We start from the raw sequence: 25,071 nt of genomic DNA, 5'->3' as shown, positions 1-25,071 counted from the left end.
GGCAAAGCTGACGTGGAGCGAGGCCTTTCTGAGAGGTGCCAAGTCTTGGCTGAGGAACACTCCCGGAGGCCATGGTTTAGCAAAGGGGTTGACACAGGTTGGGGTCAGACACGTGAGTTCTGGTTTAGCTCCCGACTTGCTGAGTGAACTTAGGCCTCAGTTTCTTTAACCGTACAACGGGGACAGAAAGCTGAACTACGTGTTCCCAAGACACCTCGTTCTTTCCAGAGGGCTCGCCGCCACCCTGCCGCTGGGCCGCGAGCTCGGGCGCCGCTGCCTACAAGCCCCAGCATGCCTGCGGGGGGGCGGGGCGAAGTGACGGACAGGCGGTTCTGCGAATTGGCGCCCGCCAAGGGGCGCGCGTTGGCGCGTGCGCAGAGCGCGGCGGGCGGGTGGGCTGGCAGCAGTGGACGCGTCGGAGCCGCGGGCGGTCAGGTAGGGGGCGGGGTGGACGGTGGGGGACCCGGGACCGAGGCCGGAGTCGCGGGCGGTGGCTGACGAGCGGCGCGGGGGGCTGTGCCGGCGTGCAGCGGCCGGTCCACGCCAGAATGGCAGGGTCTGGGGGACCGGATCTGAGGAGTGGGATCGGGGTGGGGGTGGGGCTGCGCGGGGGCAGGCTCGGGAGCGGCGGGGGTCCGAGACGGGGCTGAGGAGCTCGGAGGAAATGCGGCCGGGGAGGGGAGCGAGGGACTCTGAGAAGAGTCGCGGTGCAGCATCTCGGGAGGTATGAGGTAATGTGGGGCCCTGAGGAGAGACGGGTGCAGCATCTGGGAGACGGGAGGGGATCTGAAGGCCCTGGAGGGACCAGGGGTGCAGTCTCGGAAGTACGAAGGAATGGGGGAGCCTTGGTGACGTTTGGGGTGCAGAATCTCAGGGGGCTTGAGGGAGTCTGGGGGCACTAGGCTTTGGGGCGGGGGGCGAGATCTGAGGTCAGAGGGAGCAGGGTCCGGGGCTATCATCATGGCTGAGGAGGAAGCGTTTTCCCGAGTGGAATCTGGGGAAGAATGAGGGGCTGAGTTCGTGCGGGAATCAGTGGGAAGCAGTATCTGGTCGGCAGAAAGAAGAGACCTGGCTAAGGTTTGAAGCGACAGAAGACACGGGTGGGCAAAAGAGGAAGGAGCAGGGCTTGAGGGCGGGGCGGGATTCCTGATGGCACGCAGGGGGTGGAGGCTCTGCTTGAGGGACGGCACACATCTGAGGTGTGGGACTGGGGTGTTAAACTGTGATGCAGGGCTGAAGGCTGCAGAGGTTTGGAAACAGAGATTAAAGGATCTGTGTCAGAGGGATTCAGGGCACATGAGTGAGCAACTGGTGAGGCTGGCAGGGTAGAGCTCAAAAGGCTGGAATTCTGTATTGTGGAAGAGTTGGGAATGGGATTTAGGAAGGGTTGAACGGTGGGGTGGAGAGGTACTGATTAGACTGTAGAATTAAGAGACTGAATAGAGTCGTGGATGGGTGTCTAGGGCCGCTAAAGGAATTTTCCTGAAGTCTCTGCATGGGAAGCAAAGGGAGTTCTGGGGACCCAAAGACCTAGAAGTAATGTATGAAACTGTATATGAGCGTATGAAGTTGAGCGGAGTTCAGGGGTCCAGCAAGAAAGTCGTAAGTCTTTGAGCTCAGGACTCCTGAAGGAGCCTGACTGCCTGTGAGGGGCAGAACCTCCCTCAATTATTAGCCAGAGATCTCTTACCATGAGGCAGCCGTGGTACGCCCACTGACTCCACTCTGAACCCCAGACCTGCTGAAAGTGGTAGGCTTCGTCGGGGGGGGGGAAGAGAGTGGTCAGTGGAATCATAAAGCAGGAGACTCTTCAAGGTCATCTGTCCCAGCCCCCCTTTGCCGGTCCCTTCAAGCTGTGGTGACAGTGTGTGAGACTTCCAGGGGATGAGTGGAACATGATCTCACGTCCTATTTTCCTTATCAGTGATATAAGTAGATTGGATTAATCCCACATGAGGTGTTTGAACTGGGAGAGAAACAAGAAAAGGGGATCTCAGATGCATTGAGCATTTAGTCCTGGGCCAAGTTCTAAAGAAATGGTTCCTAACTGGCAGTGGTTTTGTCCCCCAGGGGACATCTGGCAATGTCTGGAGCCATTTTTGGCTGTTATAGTTGGGGTGGGGGGAGGACTACTGGCCTCTCGTAGGTGACACCAGGGACGCTGTGAAACACCCTACAGCACACGGAACGGTCCTCACAACAAAGAAGTATCGGGTCCATGTCAGTAGTGCCGAAGTTGAACTCTGCGCCGAGTCAGATATATCCTGGATTCCGATCTCGGCTCTGTCTTGAATGAGTTACTTAACCTTCCTGTGCCTCGCTCTTCATCTGTAAAATGGGGTTAATAACAGGACCTACATCACAGATTATTGTGACGACTCAGTGAAGTAAATCAGAGTGCTTCGTGTCTGGTGCATAGTAAATGCTCAACATTTAGTAATATTTCATTTTCATATCTACTTTCTTACTCGTTTTCATAACAGCCCTACTAAGTAGGTGCTACAATATCCAGTTTTACACATAAGGAGACGAAGGCTTAGGCAGTGACTTGTCTAAGGTTCCACAGCTAGAGATGGCAAAGGTAGCTTCATATTCAGATCTCTGTAATCCTGTATTATTTCTCTCTTCCCTTGCTGCTTCTTTGCTGGGGCCTGCCTGGTCTTACTGTCTATCTCAGCTCATTCCCCTCTAATGAAAGGATGACCCAGTGAGTATCGCTGAGTATCAAATTGAACTGTAAAGGGAATAAATCCATCTGATTAGGTAGGGAGTAGCCCTGGACTTTGTTCTTGATTTGCTCTTAGACCAGGACCAGTGGGTAGATAAGGAGAGGATCTTGAGGTTAGCAGACAGGATAAGGTGCAGGAGACTAGAGGGTGAAGTATGGAGGCCATTGGCTTGAAAAAACACTTCACAGCAGGGACCGAGGCTGAAGGCATCCATACTCTGGAAAGTAACTCCTGTTCTGAATGATCTCCTGTGGGCTTCTTTCCCTTGGAACAGAATGACAGCATTTGCTCTGTCAACTCCAGGACTAGCTATAGCATTGCTGAAACCAGCTCAGAAACATAGTAGGACTGCATCAGAAGGCCGGAGACCTAGCTGGAAAATCCACACACAGCCCTAAGGAAGATATGTAATGGAAATGGAGTCAGCCTGGGAATCAGAGGCTTAAAGTTCAAAACCTTTCCTCTGCTGCTAATTTACTAGGAGATCTTGGACAAGTACTTGCCCTTATCAGCTTCAATCTATTGAAAACACGAATAGCTACCATTTATTGAGTGCTTATTGTGTGCATTATCTCAGTTAATCCTGCCAGTGATCCTGCTAATAATCTAGGTGCTATTCTACATTTTACAGATGAGAAAACTAATAGGTTAAATGATTTACCCAAGTCTCCATAGCAAGTTGCAAAGCAGGGATGTGAGCCCAGATCTGTCTGACTCATAAGTTACATTATACTAGTTTTAGTAGAAAGGCTTTTTCAATACTTAAGAGCCCATACACTCATGTCTGGAGAGTGCTTGGTGGTCAAAACTTTACAAGGCCCATGAAGTGGTTCATCGTCCCTGCACACGGATGTGCTGCCTCTTTGACACTACCTCCATTAGGTTCTTCTAGTGGAACAATCAGATTAAAAATCCATTCCTAGGTACCTTTACCAGCCTCTCAGGCAGAGTGCCTAGAGCTAATGGTAGCCTAATCAACTAGGAAACTATAATACATCTTTTGCGTGGCTGTGGTTTTATGGCTGGGAGTTGACACACCTGGATTTGAATCTCACTTCTACTACTTAGCAGCTTTGAAACCTTGGACAGGTTGCTTTTCTTTGAGCCTAGTTTCCTTATTTATAAAGAGGAATAAAACATACTTCACGTAGTTATTATGAGAATAAGAGGTAATGTGTAAAAAGTGCCTGACATTCAGTAAATGGCAGTTTTATGAGAGGTAGCAATTATGAGAGGATGGTGAGGCTGGAAGGGGACTGAGTATTGCTTTGCCTAATTTCCTTGAACCTAAGCAGCCCCCACTGGTCTCCCCCAAATTCCCATCCCCTCTTGTACCTTTCCCAGGATCTGCTTCTTGATCCTTTAATCAAAAGCTCATGGTTAAATGTGCATATGCTGTATGCAGAGAAACGAACTGAGAGTAGGGTGGGTCGAGATCAGTTGGAAGTCCCCCGAGAAGACTGCTGATATTCCCCTTGTCCTATATTCTTTGAGTCTCATTGGCAGCATTGCACATGTTTGTGGAAGATTCAGGGGATCCTTTCTAGGTCCTGCAGTTTTGGAGGAAGACAGAGGACAGACAAGTGTTATTTGTTTTTTTTTTTTCCAGCAAACTTATTGATTTAGAGTTGTAGCTAAAGATTTTTTTTCGCTGCAAACATGCCCTTCTGGGTTGTTTTGTGTGTCCCACAGTGGTACAGCTTTGGGGTCATGCCTGCGTTTCCCAATGATCCCCTACTTGCGGAGTTTATCTTAGCTGTTGGCGGGTACCTTAAATGCCCTGAGTAATGTAACATTAAGAATCCTCTCCCACACACAGAACTGGGTGAGTGTCAGATGAGGACCTCACTGACTTTCTTAAAATTAGCCCTGCTAGCCACTCCTGGAGAGTGAGCATTGGTGGCAGGGAGATGGTTATGCACTTGCTTCGCATTCCATTCAAATGCTGGAGGAATAAACAAAGTTTAGAAAGCTGTCATGAAAGGAAATGTGATAAGCCTTGCGAAAAACCCAGTCAAACCAGGGGACTGTATAAGAAGTAGGATGGACCTTTATGTCTTGTGAAAGGAAATGTAGGTGCTGTTTCACATGTTTTCTAGTTTTTATGTGAACTCTGTTCCTGTCTGTTTTTGCTCAAAATTATATCTCCAGTGTTTTCATGGGGCTGGACTCACAGTAGGTGCTCAGTAAAGATTTGTTGTTTAATTTCTTAAAGTCCTGCAGTTTTGCTCATAGCTTAAGCCCCCCAAGGGGTGAACAGGTTTAGGGAATAGAGACATCTAGAGAACTATCCCATGGTGGGGATTCCACCACTGGATGGTAATTTGAAACCTTAGGTCATCTCTAATCCTTTGATTTTGAGAATAGATAAAACGATCTCCAGGGAAGGTTCAGAATTTTAATTTTTGAAGTGTACTATCTGATAGCTTGGGTGCTGTCTGCCTTTTGAAAAGTGCCTGTTCATTCCTTCTCACTGGCTGGGTGGTCGCCAGCGCCACCACGGCTGCTACTCCTGCTATTACTAAAATCTATATTTTATTGCATAATTCCTTTTATGCCCCTCTTGGTATTTTCTGAACAAGAGAAGTTGTGAATTCATTTGCCAGTTTCTAACATGGATATCTAGTGTCCTCAATCAAATTCCTTCAAAGCTGACAGGTTATTAATCTTTATGTGCCTTTATATGCCATAAGAGGAAAGATTCTTCATCCTTTCAAATGCAGTTTGTAAACTAAATGCTTTGTTAATACTAGTACTAGTTGTTATAATGTTAATACTGTTCCTGATTGTTACTAAAGTTATGATAAATAGCAGTTTTTCATTGCATACCTACCAGTTTCCAGACTAAGCACTTTATATGGATTATTATCACACTAACCGTTTTATAAAGTAAGAAATTATCATCACAGTAACTATAAAGTTAGTTATCTTCTATAAAGTAAGAAAACAGGTTTAGTGAGATTAAATAACTTGCTTCCTGTCCCACAACTTGTAAATGACATGCTGATTTGATCCCAGTTCTGTCTGACTTCAAGGTTCACAGGTTTTTGTTTTTGTTCTGCTACCCTTGTTATTTATGTCACAGACTGGGGAAAGCCTGGTGGTGCCAGAAGCAGCTAGATCAGGCTAGGGTATGACTATAGAGTTTTCCTGAGTCTTAGGGCAGCTGGTGCAAACACAGCTTAAGGGGTACATTCTCATGCGAAGCTGAACCAGAGCTGGGCTAGTATCAGTATGGGGTGTGCAGTACTAATCATGAGATCAAAGAAATTGGTGGGGGGGGGGGGGGCAGTAAGCTGAGGTGGGGGGTCAAGAGTTGACAGTACAAAGTGCACAACAGGAAATATGTTCAAAGTATCAGGAAGGCAGCCAAAATTGTAAATAACATGTTGGGGGTTCATTCTGATTGGTTTTAGATTTTATAAATGGCAGAAAATGGGCAGCTAACTTAAAGACTTGGGATGATAAGACAATTCCTTTCACACATACGTCTTTTCAAGGGAAACTGAGTTCAAATTGACCTTCCACCTGAATGCTTCTCGGTGCTAACAATAATGACCAGCTGTATCCTTCTGGAAGAGAGGGGCTGTCTCTGCCGGTCACATAGCCTCAGACCTAGAAAAGGCCTGAACCATATCTCCCATTTCTACAACCTGGGAACACCACTTTCAGCGGGAGCCTAGACTGATACGCAGCTATCTCCACACCTGACGCTTTAGTGATGGGACCTCATGTTTCCTGGCAAAGCATGGCAGCTTTAGGAAAGGGATCCTTGACATTCTCTTTTGCCTCAGAGAGCCTAGTGAAGCTGCATACAGATGAGATATTTTGGGGAGTGGACGCGGGCATAGTAAATTCATTTTTTAAAGTGGACGGCTTAAACAGGGAGGCAGGAAGCTTTTAAATGGAAGGAGGTGGTATGATATTCCAGAAAACTGGAGAAAGAATTTGCTGGTATTTTTACAAGTTGGCAGACTTGTTTAATTAGCTAATCTGCAGTGCCAGTTCTGAGAAGAACAGATGTCCCTGTGCACTGCAAAGTAACATGCTCTGGATCCAGATACCAAATGTTGCCCTCAGTCTGTTGTCCCAGATGATGGAAGAGAGAACTGAAGCTATTGGTTTGGAATTGAGGAGGTCTGCATGGGTTCTGAGCTGAGGTTTCTATCAGTGTTTCTATAAGATTGCAGCCAGACCCATGACATTTAAGCATTCAGCGTTCACAGCTTAGTCACATGGGATAGTCCCATGAGACCTTTTAGGTTCATGGTATGGGGTAATGTGTTATTTTGTTGAGGCATGGATTTGAATCGTAAGAGGTTGCCAGGCTGGTGTGTGGGAGTGGGTCACTCAGCTAATAAAGCAATCTAACCCACTCTAGAGCAGCTAAATCTCATGATTCTTTCTTAATTGTGGAGACAATTCTATGCTGTTAGGCAGCATTTCTCAGAGTACGGTAAGTGTTGTATGACGGGAAAGAAAAAAGCCTGAAGTAATGTTGGGTTAAATAAAGTTAAAGATATCTGTACTGCATGGTTCTACCATGTCTGCACCATGTGACCTTGAGCCAGTTTTTCTGAGCCTTAGCTTCCTCATCTGTAAAATAGGGTAATGAAAATAGTACTTACATCATAGGATTATTATGAGTATTAAATGAGAGAGATTAAGTATATGGAGCATCTAGCATGCTATCTAGCACATAGTAAGCACTAGATGTATACTCTTTCCTTTCCAGTAGAAGGAAAGTGGGATTTCAGGGAGGTTGGATTGAATTTAGACAGATTGTGCATGTCTGCTCCTGAATATCTGTCAGACTGTGATAACAAAGCTAAATATGGGGAAATTTGTAACACGTATCTCTGCGCTGACTCCCCTTCTTCTCTATGGGTGGAGAAAGAATTAATGACATTTGCAAAGCTTTTCTCAGCTTGCTGCATTGCCCTGAAAACCAAGCTAACTGGTCTTCCTCCTCCTCCTTCTCGATGGTTGACCATCTGCAGATCACAAGACTGCACAGGTGCAGCTGTAGGATTTGCATTTAAGAAGGGCTGAATTTATCCTTGTGCCTCACCTTGCTAGATCTATTCATTCTTATTTTGGGTATAAATTGACATTGACATAAGGCTGCAGAGACAGCACTGAGATCTCTGTGGTTCTACTTCATGAGCATATGCGGATCGAGGAGGGTGGGAGAATTCATGGCATGTACCGCTTGTAGGAGGGGGTATTTCAGGCCAAAACTAAGTCCCTGATAAGGGACTACCATTTCTCAAATCATCCGGGCTTGAGTCTTTGGCTGTCTTAGCTCTACCACTTCCCCACCCCAATCCACTCAGCTAACAAATCTTAGTGATCGTACTTATGGAATATTGCTCAAATGCATCTTCTTTCCATTTCCACCACCTGCTCCCTAGTTCAGGCTCCCTGTAACTTTTGCCAGGCAGTTTTGCAGTATCTTCCAAACTAGTTTCTCTGCCTTTTCCCCCACTGCATTCAAGCTTTGATCATATTAGTTCCCGGCTCCAAAACATGCATTGTTTCTCTGTGTTCATCAGAATGAAAGTTCCGAGGTCTCATTTTGGCTCTGAAGGCTTCTTATAATCATTCCCCAGTTTACCTTTCCAAACCAGTCAGTGACTGAACTGAGTGATGGCAGCCATTCTCTAAATGTTTCCTGAGTGATTTACCTCGTAGAGGCAGTGGAATAATGGCTTCCTTTTCTCTTTAGCAGGATCCCACCCTCTGGAGCATGAACACCAAGCTGTTCGGTCCTGGGCTGTGCTAGCAGGCCCCTTCAAGGCAAGAGCAATGGCTGCGGCAGCAGCTTCTCACCTGAACCTGGATGCCCTGCGGGAAGTGCTGGAATGCCCCATCTGCATGGAGTCCTTCACAGAGGAGCAGCTGCGGCCCAAGCTCCTGCACTGTGGCCATACCATCTGCCGCCAGTGCCTGGAGAAGCTACTGGCCAGTAGCATCAATGGTGTCCGCTGTCCCTTTTGCAGCAAGATTACCCGCATAACCAGCCTGACCCAGCTGACGGACAACCTGACGGTGCTGAAGATCATTGACACGGCTGGGCTCAGTGAGGCCGTGGGGCTGCTCATGTGCCGGTCGTGCGGGCGGCGGCTGCCCCGGCAGTTCTGCCGAAGCTGCAGCGTGGTGCTGTGTGAGCCCTGCCGGGAGGCGGACCACCAGCCTCCTGGCCACTGTACACTCCCTGTCAAAGAAGCAGCTGAGGAGCGGCGTCGGGACTTTGGAGAGAAGTTGGCCCGTCTGCGGGAGCTTATGGGGGAGCTGCAGCGCCGGAAGGTAGCCTTGGAAGGAGTCTCCAAGGACCTTCAGGCGAGGTATAAAGCAGTCCTCCAGGAGTACGGGCACGAAGAGCGCAGGGTCCAGGAGGAGCTGGCTCGCTCCCGGAAGTTCTTCACGGGCTCGTTGGCCGAGGTTGAGAAGTCTAACAGCCAGGTGGTAGAGGAGCAGAGTTACCTGCTCAACGTCGCCGAGGTGCAGGCCGTGTCTCGCTGTGACTACTTCTTGGCCAAGATCAAGCAGGCAGACGTAGCACTACTGGAAGAGACAGCCGACGAGGAGGAGCCGGCGCTCACTGCCAGCCTGCCCCGGGAGCTCACCCTGCAGGACGTGGAGCTCCTCAAGGTTGGCCACGTTGGCCCCCTCCAAATCGGGCAGGCGGCTAGGAAGCCCCGGACAGTCAACATGGAAGACTCCTGGGCCATGGAGGCTGCGGCCTCTGCTGCCTCTTCCTCCGTTCCATTTAGAGAGATGGACATGAGCCCTGAGGAAGTGGCCGCTAGCCCTAGGGCCTCGCCTGCTAAGCAGCGGGGCTCTGACACAGCCGCCAGCATCCAGCAGTGCCTCTTTCTCAAGAAGATGGGGGCCAAAGGCAGCACTCCAGGCATGTTCAACCTCCCAGTCAGTCTCTACGTGACCAGTCAAGGCGAAGTGCTGGTTGCTGACCGTGGCAACTACCGTATACAAGTCTTTACCCGCAAAGGCTTTTTGAAGGAGATCCGCCGCAGCCCCAGTGGCATCGATAGCTTTGTTCTGAGCTTCCTTGGGGCTGACTTGCCCAATCTCACTCCTCTCTCAGTTGCCATGAACTGCCATGGGCTGATTGGTGTGACTGACAGCTATGACAACTCCCTCAAGGTATACACCTCGGATGGCCACTGCGTGGCCTGTCACAGGAGCCAGCTGAGCAAACCCTGGGGCATCACAGCCCTTCCATCTGGCCAGTTTGTGGTAACTGATGTGGAAGGTGGAAAGCTCTGGTGCTTCACTGTTGACCGAGGAGCAGGGGTGGTGAAGTACAGCTGCCTCTGCAGTGCTGTGCGGCCCAAGTTTGTCACCTGTGACGCTGAAGGCACTGTCTACTTCACCCAGGGCTTGGGCCTCAATCTGGAGAGTCGGCAGAATGAGCATCACCTGGAGGGCGGCTTCTCCATTGGCTCTGTGGGCCCCGACGGGCAGCTGGGCCGCCAGATTAGCCACTTCTTCTCGGAGAACGAGGATTTCCGCTGCATTGCTGGCATGTGTGTGGATGCCCGTGGTGATCTCATCGTGGCTGACAGTAGTCGCAAAGAAATTCTCCACTTTCCTAAGGGTGGGGGCTATAGCGTCCTTATTCGAGAGGGGCTCACCTGTCCAGTGGGCATCGCCCTCACACCTAAGGGGCAGCTGCTGGTCTTGGACTGTTGGGATCATTGCATCAAGGTTTACAGCTACCATCTGAGAAGATATTCTACCCCTTAGGGGCTGGGAAATAGCAGTTTCTTCTGCTCCCCAAGCAGCTTCCCTTCCCTGTTCCTTGGCTGTTGGTGGTACTATAGTGTAGACTTGGCCTGTGTCCTGATTTCGGCTGGCTAGTCCTAGAAGTTTAGAAGCTCTGTCTTCTAGTGTTTTTCATTTGCATTATCTCCTCGCCTAGGTTTAGAGTTTTAACAGATGCATTACCCCAAATAGGACACATGATATGAGGTTAGCTGATGTTTCATTAGAACTTAGGCACTTCTAAGGCTTCAGCCGAGAGCCTCCTTCCCCTGTATTTGAAATTTTCCCGTGTATTGAACCCTTGTTGATTTTCCTCTCTTCTGGCTTTGATAACTCTGGTCCATTATTTCCTTCCTATTACAACATGCTCCATCTGTGACCCTTCCTCTTCAGCTCTCCTGCATTTAGTGTGCATGTATTTAGTGGGACCCACTCTCCCTTTCAGTGACACTTCAGACATCATATTCCTGTGGCATGACGTCTCAGGTCTGACCACCTTTACCAGTGTGAAAGACCATTCATTTAGTGCCACCATGGGAGCTATACAGTCCCTTTGGGAAGCAGTACCTCTTGGCTCTGGGGGTTTTGTGCCATCTTGGATTGGTCTGTAATTGCAGGTGTGACAGAGAATGGATTGACCCTCGTTGGTGTCGAAGGCTTTAGCCTGGAAATCGCTTGCCTCTTAAAGGAGCATGTGGATTGGAATTATGCCAAAGCATAGGAAGTTGCAAATAAACAAAAATAAATGCTAATATAGTCAGCAAACATTCTTGAATAGTCTCTAGAGCGCATCATTTTTCCTATTACCTCTCTCCACTGACCTGTGCTAGGAGCTGTCTGTGGAATTGTACAACACGGGCCAGGGCCAACAAAGTGGGGAGGTGGACACATCTCATTTTCATTGCTAAAGCAAAACTGTTTGGTCCTTATTCTGTGTTTTCCTCAAGTCAGTGCACAATATTTGGTTTGGGGATTTATTTCCATCTCTCTATCAAGCATTAACTAATTGATAATTGTCTTTTCATCTCTGGTATTCATGTCTTTTAATTAAATGTGGAATTTGGGAGGTGAGAGGAGGGATAAGTTGTACCTTGCTGCTTTGCTTCCATGTCTGACACTGCATTCTTTGAGAGTAGTACGAATCTACCTAGGTCAAGATTCAGCAAAAAGCACTATTATGTAAAGATAATCCAAAACTTACTTCCACATACACGTGTACAGAATCAGCCCCCAAGGTCTATAGTCACCAACACCCTGTTCTAAACTCAGCCTCCACCATCTGCTTTATCCTTATAATTACAGTTCAACAAAGGAAGAAACGTGTGCTTTTAGGAAGCCCAGAAGTGGGTGAGGGACTTTGTGACAAGGTTCCTCAGGCTTTGGTGTTTACCAAGCAACATATCTTGTACCCTGGGTGCAGGGCTGATGGCAAGCCAAAAAACTATTACCTTGCTTTCACAGACACAAAATCTGCTAAGCCGAGCTACTCAAAATTGTTTTTTTTGGTGGTGGTGTTGCTTTTTTGGCCTCTCTTGTGGTAGCTGCCAAAGGATAGGAAAGGAGCTAATTAAAATGATGTTGAACTGGTCTGTCTCGTGCTTTTCATCTGGAGAAAGCCCCATGTTCTGATTATGAAATTGCATCCGATTTCTAAAGATTGCATAATTGAGAGGAAATTGATCCAATTAAAAGTGCATCCCAAATGACTCCACTACTAGTTGTTAGAGCCACTTTATCTGTGGTAGCACCTGGAAGCAGGAGATCTATCTTTGCTGTCAGTGGGGGACTTGCTGAGGCAATAATGGTGGCCGAGGCCTTTGACACAAGGTTTGCAGCAGAGATACGGATATGACATTGTGGGCTGGCTTGACATAAACAATGCCAGAAAACCTCCAGCTGCCTATGCCTTTGCAAGGAAGTGCTGTCACTGTTGGCATTCAGCATTTAGGTCTAACCCATCTCTGAACCACACTCATGCCTTGGCCTTCAAATGCAGCAGGTATCTGCTGGCTCAGAATGGAAATAAATGCGGTCTGAATGTTTTTGTTCCTTTGATGTGAGTATTTTAGGCTGTGCTGAGTACAGTCAATTTTCCAGTTATCTACCAAGTTGAATTGCAGAGTATAGCCTCAAGAAACTGATATGCTCAATTATAGCAGTTTTTTGTTGTTGTTTTCTCTTTTTAAGCAGTAATACCTTCATTCAGATAAAGTCTTAAATGCACGTCAATTATGTAATAAACCAGAGTGCAGCAGCACTGGTTGAAGCAGGCTCGTGGGCCTGGAGAACAGGCTTATCCCCTCACCTAACCTGTGTCCAATTGCAAAACTCGTGAATCTACGGAACACTTTCTGAAAACCACTAAACTACAACATCGCTTATCTTCCAGTTCCATCTTATTAGCCATATGGCCATGGGAAAGTCACCCCTTCCTCTTCTGGAAAATGATGAAAGTGATCCCTGTCTCCATGACGGGTGTAAGATGTGAGATAATAGATGTTAAAATACTCGCTACAGTTCTTGGCACACTCCATCAGTGAGAGCTATTATCTTCTTCTATTGAGTTGTTCAAAAGAGTGGGGTTAGGTTGTCCAACCACTCTGAATAATACCTTCCATCTTTCCTGTTGTTATAGGTTCCTACTTGCCAATCAAAACCTTTCTCAGGCATTTCCTCCCACTAGCCATAAGTCTTCAAATAAATCTGGTCACCTGTTCCTTTTTTACTATCACTCTACCTAGTTCATGTTTCTATTATTATATAACTTACTGTGTTGCAATTATTTGCCCATATATTTGAGCTTTATTGAGGGTTAGCTTTAATCTCTAGCTAAGAGCACATAGCATGGTGCCTAGTATACAGTATGTCCTCAGTTATTTAATTGGCTGTTATTTATATGACTTGGTGATGGTAGGCCCTCCAGTAACACCCTCACATTGGCTAAAAGATAAAGGCAGACAAATGACTTATAGGTTCATTAACTCCCTGCTTTCCTTTATCATTTCTGAGTAATTATATAGAATTTAAGGTTTTGGAGCAATGATTCATTCAATATTGAGTACCTACTGTGAGCCCAGTACTATGCCAGGTGTTCAGAAAATTTTTAAAAATGATAAGTAATATTAATGTGTCTACTTTCTCGTAAGTTATTTCACAGTCTTTCTAAAGTATTTGGAATTGTATTCCATTGCCCTGGGCTTTCTCAAAAGCCAGGAATAGGCACTATGTGGATGACTGTGAGGGTCAATCCCAATGTGCACTCCAGCCTGAGATAAGTCCACAGACGGCCACTCCATTATTCCAATCAGCAGGATAAACTTGGCTTGAGTCTGTGTTCCTGGGGGTAAGACAAGTAATGCTTAAAGTAGTTGTACTTTTAGTCTAGTACTAATTAATGGCTTCTTAAAAGTGGAGTGTTACCAGCTCTATAGGAGGGAAATGGAAGGCAAAGTCTAGTATGAAACTCAGGGCTCTACCTTATACCCGATTAGGCTGCTGATTTGCACTCAGGACGTGCAGCTCCTCAAGGGATCACAAAACAAATTACAGGTAAGCAACAGCAGATGCCTGGATGAATTTTACAAGCTGGCAGTGGTAAGGTAGGAGGGTGTTCAGCAAAATGCTTACACTCCAGAACGTTGGCTGTATCTTGTCAATATCACTAATATTCATGGTACTCTGACTAAGTCTGAAGTTAGGCAGCTCTGGGACTGGCAATGCATTCTAGTGGGAAAGCCACTGGGCTTGGTCTGGATCTGAATCACAGCTCTAACTCTACTAGCTATGTGGCCTCAGATGATCACCATACCTCTGCATCGGTTTCCCTGTCTATAAAATAAGAAAGTTGGGTTAGGTCATCACTAAAATCCTTTCTAGCTCTATGATTTTGATTTTAATTATTTTACCAAATAGAATTGTGGTTGAGTTTTCCCCCAATGTTTTTACATAATTTTGCTGTAATTTTATCGTGTTTACATTAGAGTAGTAGAAAGAACCTGTACTTTGTAATCAGCCCCACCTTGGTCCAACTGCTTACTCTACCCCAACTATTGTGACCTTGGGCCACTTGCGAACTACTGCCACTCTGTTGAGCTACTGTTTCCTCATCTTGTAAAAGGAAATGACAGTTTATTTTTTATTTATTTATTTTTTTTTTGCGGTACGCGGGCCTCTCACTGTTGTGGCCTCTCGTGTTGCGGAGCACAGGCTCCAGACGCGCAGGCTCAGCGGCCATGGCTCACGGGCCCAGCCGCTCCGCGGCGTGTGGGATCTTCCCGGATCGGGATACAAACCCGTGTCCCCTGCATCGGCAGGCGGACTCTCAACCACTGCGCCACCAGGGAAGCCCGACAGTTTATGTTTTGAAGGGCTGTTGTGAGAATTAAAATATACTAACGGGATAGTATATATAAAAGGACCTAATTCAGAAAATGTGACATACCCAGAAAATGTGATTTCCACTGTAGGGGGCAAAGACCTCCTTTCCCTCTTGGTGAACTGATGCAAATTTTTCATGTTAACACTCGGGGAGGTTTCAGACCTGCATTGGTGATTCAACCACACTGCTCAGCTTCTTAATTAAAAAGCCTATAGGAAGAAGAGTGGGATTGCCGGAGGGGCAGAGGCAAAACTTTCATAGCAATGTATCCCACTAGAAAAGCTGCACATAAAACCTAAAGGCTAATTATTTGATTAAAGTAATTAGGATGGCATCCTGACTTTTGGCAGAAACATGTATGTTTAGCTATTCCTATAGATGGCCAGCATAAAGGGATTTTTCCCTCCAGGTCAACATTCATTAACCCAAATAATTACAAAATTTAAAATAAGCCATAAATCTCATTGTCAGGTGGAGGTAATATAACATACTGTAGTTAAAACTGGGCTTTGTAAGCATGGGACGGCCGGGGGGATGGGTTGGTGGCGAGTTCAGTCTTGGTTCCTCCACTTAGTAGTTCTATGACCACTGAGTCATTTAGCCTCTCAGCCTCAGTCTCCTCAAATAATAAAATGATACTGTTTACTGCATTGTTCTGAAGAAACGATGGATGTAAAACACTTAGCAGACTTTCAGACATTTCATAAACTTTCAGTAATCCTCAGTATCAACAGAGTAAATGTATGATAAGATTACCCATATTTTTTGTGATAGAAGGATTATATGAAACTGGTGAGGAAAACATTTATTTCCCTCAAAGGAAAATTATTTAGTAACTCCCTGAAATCCTGAGTGTAAACACAAGGAGTTTGTGTGACTGCAAGTCAAATGCATATCTTCCCTATAAAAATAAAACCACGATTTTCTTTTGGTGATTTACTCAGTTTACCTAGCTATAACTAAAATGCCACTGTATATTTTCACAGAATATTAAGATTTAGATTCATTCTTTCATTTATTCATTCACTTACTCATCAGACATATATGACATCTACTGTTTTTTATTAATAGCCGTAATTATATGAGTAATGAATGCAAAGAGGACTCGATCATGAACCCTGCAGTCAGGTAGCTTGTAGTCTGGCTGGAGAGATAAGGAATGTAAGAAATAATACAAATATACAAAAGAATAAGATAAACGGTGCAAGATGGAAATAGAGTGCCAAGTGTTTAAGAAGAGACTGCTAGTTGAGAGGATCTGGTTCCTGAAGGGCCTTGCAAGTAGAGGGAGTGTCATGAACACAGGTACAACATACCAGGGAAGAGTGAGAAGCTGGTACCAGCAGGAAGTTCAAACTACAAGAGTGAGTGGGCATTAAAGCAATTCAAAGGTCAAAAGTGGTCCACTTCTCCATGACCCTTCAAATAACAATGCAAGTGGTTCTCTTTTTCCTGTCCTAAGCCGTATCATTTACTCCTATCAGTAATCATGGCTCAAGGAGGCTTCATTCTTATGGAACTGGTAGGAGACCTGAGGGAGACCAAGGTGGAGGAAGATGGTGTAGTTTGAAAGTACACCTCCCCTCCCCCGCCCCCCCCCCCCCCCCAATATTCTAACATACCTCCTTACTGGGAATGCCTGATGACATTGTCTCAGAAAAAAAATAATAAAATAAAATCCTGAAATAATATCCAGTTGCTCCCCCTCAAAAGCCTAAGCCAAATGAGTTCTGTAATCGCAGCGACATAACTTTGTGCTAGAGTCTTACTGCCTTTTTGATGTTTGATGTTGACAGCTTTCAAAACCCACCATTCTCTCTTTATCTTCTGCCCTATATCTGGACATGCTGCTAAGAAAGTTCAAGTACTTCCACCTTTAGTGCCAGTGGGAAGTCCCAACCACACAAGTCCTAGCCCCTGCATGGGAATCCTCACCCCAGCCCCAGCTTCAAGCCACCATAAAAACCAATGTGGCCTCCTTTTCCTGATCTCAAGCTATTTCTGGACCTGCTTGGTAGCCCACATTGCTCTCGCCAGAAACCCTCATCATGTGAGTTAGAAATCTTTTCATACCCACTTGGTGGATACATAGCATCATCAATCTCAACATCTGAACCAAGTTTTGGGTGGGTCCCCCTCTTCTCTGTGGGATAACCACACAACTGGCACAACAAGCAGTGTTAGGCAACGACCACCATCCCAGGGGCTCTCTATTCTCTTGCTTTGGTTTTGCTAACTGGCTAGCTTTTTTGAGGCACTGCCCGCTGGCAGCCTTGCGCTTTAAGATGTGCAGCCTGTGCTGTATTTGCTGAGCCCTACCATGCCTCTCTTATAAGTTTAACTGAACTGGGTTGGAAGATACGATAATTGGCGTTAAGGGGCAAGAGCAAAGTGGCCCTGGGTCATGTGTCTTGGTCCAGATCTATCTGTGTCTCAGATGGAATCATGTGTCTAGATTCCAGCACAAGCTGTGACTTCAGGGGAATGACTCTTGCCCTATGACTACTGGTTGGTTGTCTCAACCAGGCATTGCCCCCATTCTATAAAGTGCTCAGGGAAATACTGCTACCTTATGCAATCTATGGGTCTATTGGTGGTGGTTCATGTGCAGGAAGAGCAGTCACCATGTGGACCGTTGTGGTCTACACTCTAAAAGCAGATGGCTCATTAGGACTCTACAAAATGTCTTTGCTGCTGCTATGTCACTGTTGGCCAAAACAAAAGATCCTGACCTTCAGGGTTATAGAGAAGAGCATCCATGGTTCCCTTGTCGCATAGCTGAGGGGTTAATTCAAATTCAGTTTCAGCCCAGGATCCTTAAACCCTATGAAGGTTATTGCCATGAGGGAGACCCTAATCCTGATGACACAGATGTGCAACTCTGGAGGAAGAAACTTATGAGTAGGGTAGTGAGGACTCCCCCCGGCCCCTCACCACAAAACTATATACAGTAACCACCAAAAGAAAAACAAACAAACAGTGAATACAGGAGGAGGAAACAAACAAAAAACTCAAATAGAGGTCACAATTTGACCCAATTAGAATTCCAAAATTTACTGAAAGAATTTATACAAAAAACAAAAAAGTTCGAAGATTGCTAATTGGTTTTTGCACCTCGACAACCTAAACTCTGAACTAGCTTTTAACATCTGCTGAAATGCACTAATTACCAAATTCCCATGGCTTTAATCAATACTGGGCTCAAATTAGATTTACGTGTGGGAATTCCCCTAAATTTAAACAAGGTACGCCCTATAATCTTAAGGGAGTTACTAAGGACATTTCAGGATATGTAAGGAAGACAAATAGGTATACCTCACCTTAATCATCAGAACTAATGCCTTGCCTAAATTCCCCACAGCCATAACACTCATTACCTTGAAATATTCCATACTGAGTATGGCTGCTCTGACCCAATGAGTAATAAATTAAAATTGAATTAAGTTTTGGTACTTACAATTGGCTTACCAAAATGGGACGACATGGACCCTGCCCTCCCCCATTGGTTAAAATAGTTCATATGGCCCATTTTAAACAGAACCTTTGAGGTTTAAAATCCATATACAAGACCTATTTAGAAAAAGAGTGATTATCCCCACTGCTTCATTATTTAACAGCCTAGTTTACCCTGTTCTTAAACCTGAATGAAACCTCACAATGGATTACTGCAACCTTAATGCTGAGGCCCCACCCATTAATGCTTCTATACCAATTATTGAAATAATAAATTCCATCCAATCAATAACTGGTTAATACTTTGCACTCATACACTTGGCTAATATGTCATGTTCAGTGCCTATTTCAACAGCCTCTCACACATAGTTTGCCTTCAACTTCAAAGGGACACAATCCCCCCCTTACCTGGCTACCCATGAGGTACCTCAACAGCCATGCCTTCACACACAATCTTTACAGACAAGATCTTAATGCAACCAACTTTTTCCAGGAGCACGGTAATGCCATCACACTGATCACACCCTCTTCCAAAGACGTTAATTTGACACGCTCTTTGAGGACATACAAACATTCACAAAATAACTCACAAAAAGGGACGGGCCATTGCCCTATGTTAAAAAAAAAATTTGTATGTTAAAAAAATTCTGACTCCATATTTGATGCTTGATCTCTGCCAGCTTTCGAGCCCCGCTACTCCCCCTTCCCCACTGGCCCCCTCACCTGGGCAAGCCTAAGTGCTCCCACCTCTGGTGCCAGAGGGAAGTTCAAACCATGCAAGCCTCACTCCACCCCACTTGCCATTATATAAAAGCCAAGCCAGTCTCTTTTCCTTGCTCTCTCAAGCCATTTTTGGACCTGCTTGAGAGCCATCTTTGCTCTCCCCAGAAAGCTCCATTACATGGGTGACAAATCTTTTAAAATCCTCTTGATGTGTGTGTGTAGCATCATCTGTTTCATCATCTGAACCAAATAATGGCTGGGAGTCCATCCCCCTACTTCAGAGTGACAACAAACGTTTAGAGTTGAATATTAAAAACAACGTCATAATATGATAAACAAAAAAAACTGTATAATTTTAATTTCTGAGCAACCACATGAATAAAACCATGTGCTTTTGTGAAATGACATTTAATATTTACACTTAAAAATAATAACTCTCTAAATCTCTCAGCCCCAGGAATCTGAAACTTGTTTGACAAATTTAATGACTCTGTAAAAATGTTAAAAATAAAGTTAAATTAAAAATATTACACTCTAAAGAGGGAGCAGGCATGTGTGTTACCTCACCTGATCCATGACTCTGGGGCTGGATCTAGGAGAATAAAACTTTCATTGATTAATACCCTGGAAGAAATGTACAATGCACATACAAATGGTACATATACCCTGGATCCTCCAAAAAGGTTAATTAATTGTTAGCTAAATGAAAGGTGCAAATGATAAAGGAAAAAAATCTGAAAGTATGTATTCTTCTCTTCTGCTCTGGTGACCATTGCCACATATGCCTGTTTTTCTCCTCGATGAAATGGGGATATTAATTCCAGCCTACTTAATATGTACCAGGACTATTCTTAATGTCCCGTAGACTTTTTAAAATTTTTATTGGAGAGTAGTTGCTTTATAATGTTGTGTTAGTTTCTACTATACAGCAAAGTGAATCAGCTCTACATATACATACATCCCCTCTTTTTTGGATTTCCTTCCCATTTAGGTCACTGCAGAGCACTGAGTAGAGTTCCCTGTGCTATACAGTAGGTTCTCAGCAATCCCACTACTGGGCATATACCCAGAGAAAACCATAATTCAGAAAGATGCATGCACCCAAATGTTCACTGCAGCACTATTGACAATAGCCAGGACATGGAAACAACCTAAGTGTCCATCAACAGAGGAATGGATGAAGTAGATGTTGTACATATATACAACGCAATATTACTCAGCCATGAAAAGGAATGAAGTTGGGTCATTTGTAGAGATGTGGATGGACCTAGACACTGTCAAATAGGGTGAAATATGTCCCATACATCTTACACAAGTAAAAGGTGGCCTAAAATGGGCAGCCTGGACAGCCTCTCTCTGAATGAGATAAAGCCTCTCTAAATAAAACATCAGAAACAATACTGGGTGTGGTAGGGGGAAAAGCAGCTCCCTAAGGAAACAAGTTACAAAAGGGGAACTTTACTTTTATGCTGGGAGATGTTTTCTTCCTATGAATTCAATGACCTATGAAACTAAGTCTCAAACCTGCATTTTCCAGCTCTTCCTTTTGACTGGTATATATGCAGTTGCCCACTTTATACTGCCAGTTGGCACGCCAACCGTGGGCTGGTGTGTTCAATGAAGATATCCCTTAGAAAACTTACACTCAGCGTATTTAAGACAACTCAGCTTTCCAATACCTGCTGTTCTGCTACTGTTCCGTTTAAGGAACACAACCATCGACTCGGGCATGTAGGCCCGAAACTTTAGCACCATTTCTCATCACTTCCCTCACCTCTCACCTCCCACCTCCCACTATACAATCATAAAGTTCTCATCCTACTAGCAGCTTAATATGTTTCACATCCCTTTATTCTTTTCTTCATTCTCATAACTATGAAAATTTAAGCTCCTACTAACCTTAAATTTAAGCTCTTGAAACACTGTTACAACTTCCTAACTGATCTTGAATCTAATCTAGCATCCTACCTACTACACTTCCTCCCATCCCAAATCAAGCCCAATCCCACACCCGCCAGAGTCAGATTTAAAACGTAAGCGCTAATAATGTTACATGAAACATTTAAATGACTTTAAAATGCTCCTGGTAAAAGGAAAAATTCCTTAACACGGTCTACGTATCCAGTGGGATTTTATTCCCACCTATTTATCTTTCTAGATTTATCTCACCACTGCTTCCATCCCTCTCTAGGCCGTTTTAGTCCTTGCTTTTATGCTACCTAAAACACTTTCCCTCCCCCTACCCACCAGTGTCTCCTAAATCTTACCTCTTCCGGGTCTTCTGAGGTGTCCACTACACGGTTTGAGTCAGGTGTCCACACCACCTTTTGTATTTCTGCCTTGTAGCACTGACTCATTGCATTATGATTTCCTTGTTGCCTACCCCTCTCTAAGGCTAGACTGAGCTCTGTGAAGGCAGAGCGACTTTTAATTTGCCGCTGCATCGGCAGCATGTAGCGCGGTACCTGAAACAAAGCAGGCGCTACAACAGTTGCTGGATAAAACCAGGGCAGGGGGTCAGCTTAGCTCCTATGTTGATACACATGAACACTCTGGGTCATATTTAGCTGATTATGCCACCTGCTCCTCCCACCAGCTGCCTCGCTGAATCACTGTTAGTTGCCATAGAAAAATGGGATGTGGTTGAAAACTGGGAGGAGTGGTTCCCTCAGATTTCACTTTCTTTAGAGAATCTTCTCAGCTATAAAATAATTAAAAGTTGTGTTCCTTTCTGGAAATTCAACCCAAACTTCGTCTTGGTGCAAAGTCACCAGTGCTTCCAAAGAAGGCTCCGAAAGACACCTTCGATTGTGTGGTATGTAAATGATATCTCAATAAAGCTGTTAACAAACAAAAAAGATGTACCTTTGAACACATGGTCCCTTGAATTGCCTCTCAACACACTTTCTTTGATGGGGAAGAGAGAAGAAGGAACTGGTTGGAGTCCTAATCCTGTCACTAATGTATAATTCCTTTGAGCAAGTTGCTTATTCTCCCTGGGACTCCATTTCATTATCTATATTAATAGAGTTACTAAATTAAGGATTTTTTCAGTTGTAAATGTCAGTGATTCTGGTGCCCCAGACCTTAGGGACTTCTTGAGCCAAGAGCTCCAAAAGGAGTCTTCCATCTCCCTGAACACCTGTGGAATGGGAGGAGACAGAAGTGCAGATCCCAAGGACCCTAAGGAGGCACCCCTGGGGCACAGAGCTGGTGTGTCAGATGAAGACAGCCAAGGCCAGCTCCAACCAGGATCACTGGTCAAGTCCGCCTCTAAGGCCTGCCTCAAAGCCTTCACCCTGACCCAGAGCCAAGTTGTTGCTAGGAAACAAGAATCTGGAGCCAGCAGGCCGACATCATGCAGGCTGGAATCACGTTGGTCTATCTGCCTCTTTTCTCACTCTTCGTGACCAAGTACTTCTAATTGCTTCGGAGGAAGAGAAAGGCCTCTCAGGGAGAACACACTTGTTGGAGTGGCCATTGTGGTTAAATAATAGTAAAAAGTAAATGGTGAGAGGGCTGGAGAAAGGATGGAAGAAAGAGACGGCAAGAGAGAGTACCTTTCACCACCTATGTACCTTTGGATTATGTATCTTACCCACTCTGAGTCTCAGTTTCCCAGGCATAAAGATACTAGCTTTAGAGGACTGTTTGGAGGATTAAATGAGATCATGTATGTGAAGTGCCAGCGAATCTCCTGCCATTTAGTGGTTCTCAGTACCACTGGCTTTTGTTATTACAGGGGGGCAGTAGGGTATGTGGAATTTGGAGTCAGACAGTCCTGGGATAGACTCCTGGCTCTGTCTATTACCAAGCCACATGACCTTGAGCACATGAGTTTTCTCATTTAGAAGATAAGGATAATAACCTGGACCTCACAGGGATTTTACAAACACAGTGTGAGATCGTGTGATTGATTGTTTCATAGTAGAAACAGGAAACAAGTCAGTCATTGCTGCCCACTCCTCTGTCACCGGGCCCCCGCCCTCCCCCCAACACACCCCTACACATTCTTGACCACTATGAGCTTGGTGTTTGGCTGTGCAAACACGCTCCCCTGTGCTCCACCGCTGGGCTCCAGGCTGTGCTTTCTGATAACTCTGCCTTCTATTCCCACCTCCAGGCTCAGGCAGGACTAAAATTCACAAGCTGGCAGACCAACAAGAGACAAACAGCCATGGTGTTAGAAGGTCTGGCAGGAAGAGGGCTTATATCTTAGGCTGCTGTAGTCAGGGCTGGAAAGAGATACGTCATTCTGCTTTTTGTTTAGTAATAAGCATCCCCACTAACTTGATTGTGTCTCACAGTAATAAATGATAATAATACTAGCTAGCATTTCCTGAGCACTTCTTATATGTCAGGTGCAGCGATAATCACTTTACAACCATCGATTCTTTTAATTCTCATAACAGTACTGTGAGGCAAGCATGATGAGGCCCATTTTAAAGATAAGGACTGAGGCTCAGAAAACCCTAAGTCACATCTGGCAAATGGGACGGATGACTCACACACAGCTTGATTTGTATGCTGTTATTTGTTGAAAGGTAACCTCTGATAAGGAGTGGGTAAGAATGACTGATTTCATGTTGAGTTCCTACTATGGGCTGATAAATCACATGATCTCGTATCATTTCATACCTGAAAGGTCCAGATGTTTTTCCAACAGTTCCTCTGGTACCTCCCATACCGGTCCCTTGTTTTCATTTAATTTTAGGCATTTGGAGATTCAGCCTCTCCTATTTGTGAGAGTTCTCTGCTGTGGACAGAGCCAATGGCAGAGGCGCAAAGACTTACAAAGCTCTAACAAAGAAGCCAATGGCAACCCTCAGGAATGCCGGAGGGGATTCAGGCACTATTGCTCCCAACTGCTCTGGGAGGACTCAGCACCTGCCAGGCTGCCCCACACATCCAGCCTGCATCTTGCCTGTGCAATCCCTCTCCACCTCCCTAGATGGCAAATGCCCTCACCCCCCAGGGCTCGGCTTAGAATCTTCTCCAGGGAAATTCCCAGCTCATCCCAGGTGGTTAGGGGCCCACCTCCCCACCTTGCCTCCTCCACCCCTGGCCCTACACCACACACACACACACACACACACACACACACACGCGCGCGCGCGCGCGCGCGCGCGCGCGGGCCTTATGCTTCCTTGTCACAGCATGTATCCAAAGGGCTGTAATCATCTGTTCACCTGCTGAAAATCTTTCCCATTTGACTGTGAGCTGTTTGAGAGCAGAGAGCATGTCTCATTCACCATGGCGTCCTCAGCACCAGACACAGGCCCTGGCATATACTAGGGGCTCAGAGCACTGTTGTGGAAAGTTGGGGGCTGAGAAAGGACGAAGGGAACATGCGAGACAGGGGAGGGAAGACGCCCTGTGGTGTGAAACTGTGCGTGAGGCTGCCCTCAGGGTGGAAAGTTCCACCTGCTAATAATGGCCTGGGAAGGCAAAAGCTTCCATCTGGGTATCTGTGTTCCCTCCAGACCATTTCGTTCTCAGAAGGGGGCTGAAGACAGAAAGAAAACAAAAGCCCCATATTCACCTCCAGGGAAATTCCACATTCTTAGAGCAAGACTGATGTGAGCGAAGGGTCCTGTCGAAAATCCTGCTCCCGGAGTCCCTGTGAGACCTTCCTGGGAATGGGACTGTGATAGGGGAACAAGCGTGGTCTGGCCCCAGTCTGAAGAGAATCAAGAGTGTCAATCTCTGAATGCGTCCCCTAACTAGGACAATGGGGACAGTCTCCAGTGGTTCAGGAAATGATGTTATTTGTGCATGTGTTTTTTTTTTTGCGGTACACAGGCCTCTCACTGTTGTGGCCTCTCCCGTTGCGGAGCACAGGCTCCGGACGCGCAGGTTCAGCGGCCGTGGCTCACGGGCCCAGCCGCTCTGCGGCATGTGGGATCTTCCCGGACTGGGGCACGAACCCGTGTCCCCTGCATCGGCAGGCGGACTCTCAACCACTGCGCCACCAGGGAAGCCCTGTGCATGTGTTTTTGT

At 45.8% G+C, this 25,071-nt stretch overlaps 2 protein-coding genes across 5 annotated transcripts in view; one reads left to right on the top strand and one right to left on the bottom strand.

The window, feature by feature from the left end:
* Positions 1–25,071, bottom strand: part of ASTN2 (astrotactin 2) — a 915,753-nt gene that overhangs the window by 206,464 nt on the left and 684,218 nt on the right. The window lies entirely within an intron of this gene.
* TRIM32 (tripartite motif containing 32) lies at positions 365–12,559 on the top strand. Of its 4 annotated transcripts, none has more exons than XM_032635674.1 (2): positions 365–435; positions 8,461–12,559. In XM_032635674.1, exon 2 carries the CDS (start codon positions 8,538–8,540, stop codon positions 10,497–10,499), a length of 1,962 nt encoding a protein of 653 aa, XP_032491565.1. In that variant the 5' UTR covers positions 365–435; positions 8,461–8,537; the 3' UTR covers positions 10,500–12,559. The 4 variants fall into 4 exon arrangements, with proteins under 4 accessions (XP_032491565.1, XP_032491564.1, XP_032491566.1 ...); XM_032635673.1 differs by having other exon boundaries at positions 372–435; positions 8,458–12,559; XM_032635675.1 differs by lacking the exon at positions 365–435 and adding an exon at positions 634–731.

Source organism: Phocoena sinus, chromosome 6, assembly GCF_008692025.1.
Source record: "Phocoena sinus isolate mPhoSin1 chromosome 6, mPhoSin1.pri, whole genome shotgun sequence".
Taxonomy (NCBI): Eukaryota; Metazoa; Chordata; class Mammalia; order Artiodactyla; family Phocoenidae; genus Phocoena; species Phocoena sinus.
The sequence above is the reverse complement of the archived record's forward strand: the minus strand, read 5'-3'. Positions and strand labels throughout refer to the sequence as shown.

Bases quoted from the DNA above. Each gene is read 5' to 3' on its own strand.
- TRIM32 (XM_032635674.1), top strand. From the start codon at position 8,538: ATGGCTGCGGCAGCAGCTTCTCACCTGAACCTGGATGCCCTGCGGGAA.